This window comes from Nicotiana attenuata, unplaced genomic scaffold, assembly GCF_001879085.1.
Source record: "Nicotiana attenuata strain UT unplaced genomic scaffold, NIATTr2, whole genome shotgun sequence".
Classification (NCBI taxonomy): domain Eukaryota; kingdom Viridiplantae; phylum Streptophyta; class Magnoliopsida; order Solanales; family Solanaceae; genus Nicotiana; species Nicotiana attenuata.
Window position 1 is genome coordinate 176,153 of NW_017671918.1, and position 2,924 is coordinate 179,076.

At 32.2% G+C, this 2,924-nt stretch overlaps 1 protein-coding gene across 1 annotated transcript; it reads right to left on the minus strand.

Moving 5' to 3' along the window:
• Window positions 1-271: 271 nt before the first annotated feature.
• On the minus strand, window positions 272-2,071 carry LOC109210879 (metallothiol transferase FosB). The gene is made up of 2 exons (XM_019374356.1): window positions 1,666-2,071; window positions 272-711 (listed from the first exon to the last, which is right to left on the minus strand). Exons 1-2 carry the CDS (start codon window positions 2,014-2,016, stop codon window positions 451-453), a joined length of 612 nt encoding a protein of 203 aa, XP_019229901.1. The 5' UTR covers window positions 2,017-2,071; the 3' UTR covers window positions 272-450.
• Window positions 2,072-2,924: the final 853 nt, after the last annotated feature.

Genomic DNA, 2,924 nt, shown 5'->3' on the forward strand with positions numbered 1-2,924 from the left:
GATCTTGATATTGGTAAGCATCTATCACGTGGTGCTAGTGCCATCCGCAGAAATGCTTAACAGTTACTTTTTCTAACATGCATTAAGATCTAATGATATTATTATTAACTGGCATCAACCTTTATCCATATAAATGTAATTATTTGAACCATATATACTTTTGGTCAAACAGCCATAGCAACCACGTCTAAGAATAACTGGGATTAACCATTGTCCATATAAATTTAATAATTGGAACCAAAATTTATATTTTTGGTCGAACAGCCATAGCAACCACGTCTAAGAGAAGCAATAGATTAAAGACGATACGAACCAAATCGAGACTTCTACGACAATTCCAGGCAAATACTTCGTGAAGAGATCAAAAGTTCAGATGACTTGCTCAAATCTTGAATAATCTAATTAGAAGCTACAACATAATAAAAAAAAGACGACAATCGCATATCCCTTTTAAGCTTTGGCAGCATTAGCATCATCTTTTCCCAACTCAACAGGAGGGATGTGACGATCAAAAGGAAGCTTGATGCGGCCAATGGAACGTTGAGGGACAAGCTTCACGTTCTCACAATTGCATATCTCAATCATGTGTCCATCTGGGTCCTTAAAGAAGAGTTGATCAATAGCTGTCCCTTCTTCCTCTCCTACCGTTCTCTTTAAATACTTTATGTTCAATTGCTTCAGCCTTTCCACCATACCCTCCATGTCTTCGCTCTGCGCATAAAACCACCGCATAAAACCACAACTTAGTACTCCCTCTGGACCATCTGGTCAGAATGAGGGACAATTTTACCTTTTTATTTTGGTCCAAAATAACCGTCAATTTACATAATAAATTAATTTTATATTTTCAAAGTTTGCCCTTATTTATATATTCCAAAGGTAGCAATTAATTAAAATTAATCTAGTAAATACATCTTTTTCCTTCAGAAATTCGTATTTTGTTCTTAGTGGGCATGCCAAAGGTAAAATGATCACTTATTGTGAACAAGTGGAAATACTAATGAACGAATATTACATTCTTGTGCATTTTTTTCCTTCATTCCAATTTAAGTGCCCAAATTGTATTGCAGACCAATATACATCGACAATGTTTGGTACAAAATGTGGGCTTCCTACTACTAGTATAATATAAAGTCGGGGCATAAACTCCTCAGAGGATGGAACAGAAATGATAAGCACTTCTAAAGATTTTACAATTAAAAAGTACATGTTATGTATATGATCAAAAGATGGCTTTTTGTTACTCCCTCTGTCTCACTCAAGAAAGAATGATACAGTTTGATTCCGAATTGAAAGTGAATTCAAACGTAAAATCTCCCATCTCACTCAAACAGAATGATACATTTCGATTTTGAATTGACTGTAAATACAAATGTAGAATCTTCAAGTTTTACTATAAAGTAAAATTTAAATATTTAAAAGCTACATATAAAGACTAATAAGTCATAGTAATTAATAACTTTAAATATTCAAAAAACCATATAAAAAATCACAAAGTAAAGAAGAGTCTCCAAATCGAAAATGTATTTTGGGAACGAGGAATAAAGCACACCCTAACTTAAGATATATATATTGCCAAAAAGTGACACTATAAACAAAGTAGTGACTACCAAAAATAACCACGAAGGGAATGAAAATCTTGAAACAGAAAGAGGGTCATGAAACCTGAAAAGAAATATGGTTGTCCATAGGGTCGAGGGTATCATTATCATTAGGCAATTTATCTTCATCCTTAGCCTGAACCAGATGAATCCCAACGCCATAGTTAAACAACCAAGCTCCATTAAAATCAAAAGCTTGCGGCCTCTCAATCAATACAAACCCAAGAACTTTAGTGTAGAAATCTACTGATTCTTTCACATTCTTGCAAAGTCTCGACACGTGGTTCAGCGCCATTAGTGGAATCTCATTCTGCTGTTGATCAGTAGTACTCTTCTCGTGCTTTTGTTCTATTTCTTCTTGATTTGTTACTACTCCCTTGACATAGTCATGTTTCCTTTCTGCTTGGCTCTGCATTTTGGTGGGGTGAACAAAGTATTGAGGAATGAAGGAAATACTGAAAGTAACTATAGGTGAAAGATGTAGGCTGAAATTAAGCTCTTAATAAATGGAGCTCTAGCAATGGCGGTAGGAGAGAATATTTGGCTGGTGACACGTTGCTGTTTTTGCATGACAGTGGTGTACGTGTGAGAAAATGAAGCAGCAGGGCCAGGGGTGATGTGTGTTTGCTAGGCCGAGGTTACTTAAAACGGTTGATTTTAATAACGTCGTTATTGTTGTTGTCTAAGGATTGCAACATGGGCAAAAAATTTATTCGACTCCATCCTAGGCATTCTTCGTAGTCCTCAGTTTTAAAAAAGATTTTCGATTTTGTATAAATTTTAATAAAGAAAAAAAGACCTGTGAACTATGTGATCTTACATACTATGATTGCATAAATTCTGAAGATGTAAAATATGCTTCCTAGTAAAAATTACTAGTAGTCGTACCCGCGCGATGCGCGGTCAATATTAAAAAAATATTTATCACTTTGTTAATTTTTCGATGTTACATTTGAAATTATCACAATTATTTGATTATCTTATTTTATATAAATAGAATAGATAATGTCTAAATTTTAATAAATAAAATCTTCATTAAATTAAAGGGACTTATATAGTCATCAAATAATTTTTTCGTTATATATTTTTGTTTATTATATTATCCAATATTTAGTATAATTATATTGTTAATAGAAATTATGACACTTGTCATTATAACATTTCTTTGCCTCTCCTATTATATATATATAGATATAGATTTCTTTGACTCTCCTATTATATATATTATATATTATACATATATTATATTATATTATATTATATTATATTATATTTTATTATATTATATTATATTATATTATATATATAAATAGATTTTTTGTT

Coding starts and splice junctions, on each gene's coding strand:
- LOC109210879 (XM_019374356.1), bottom strand. CDS start 2,016: ATGCAGAGCCAAGCAGAAAGGAAACATGACTATGTCAAGGGAGTAGTA. Junction 712..1,665: donor ACAACCATATTTCTTTTCAG/GTTTCATGACCC, acceptor TTTTATGCGCAG/AGCGAAGACATGGAGGGTAT.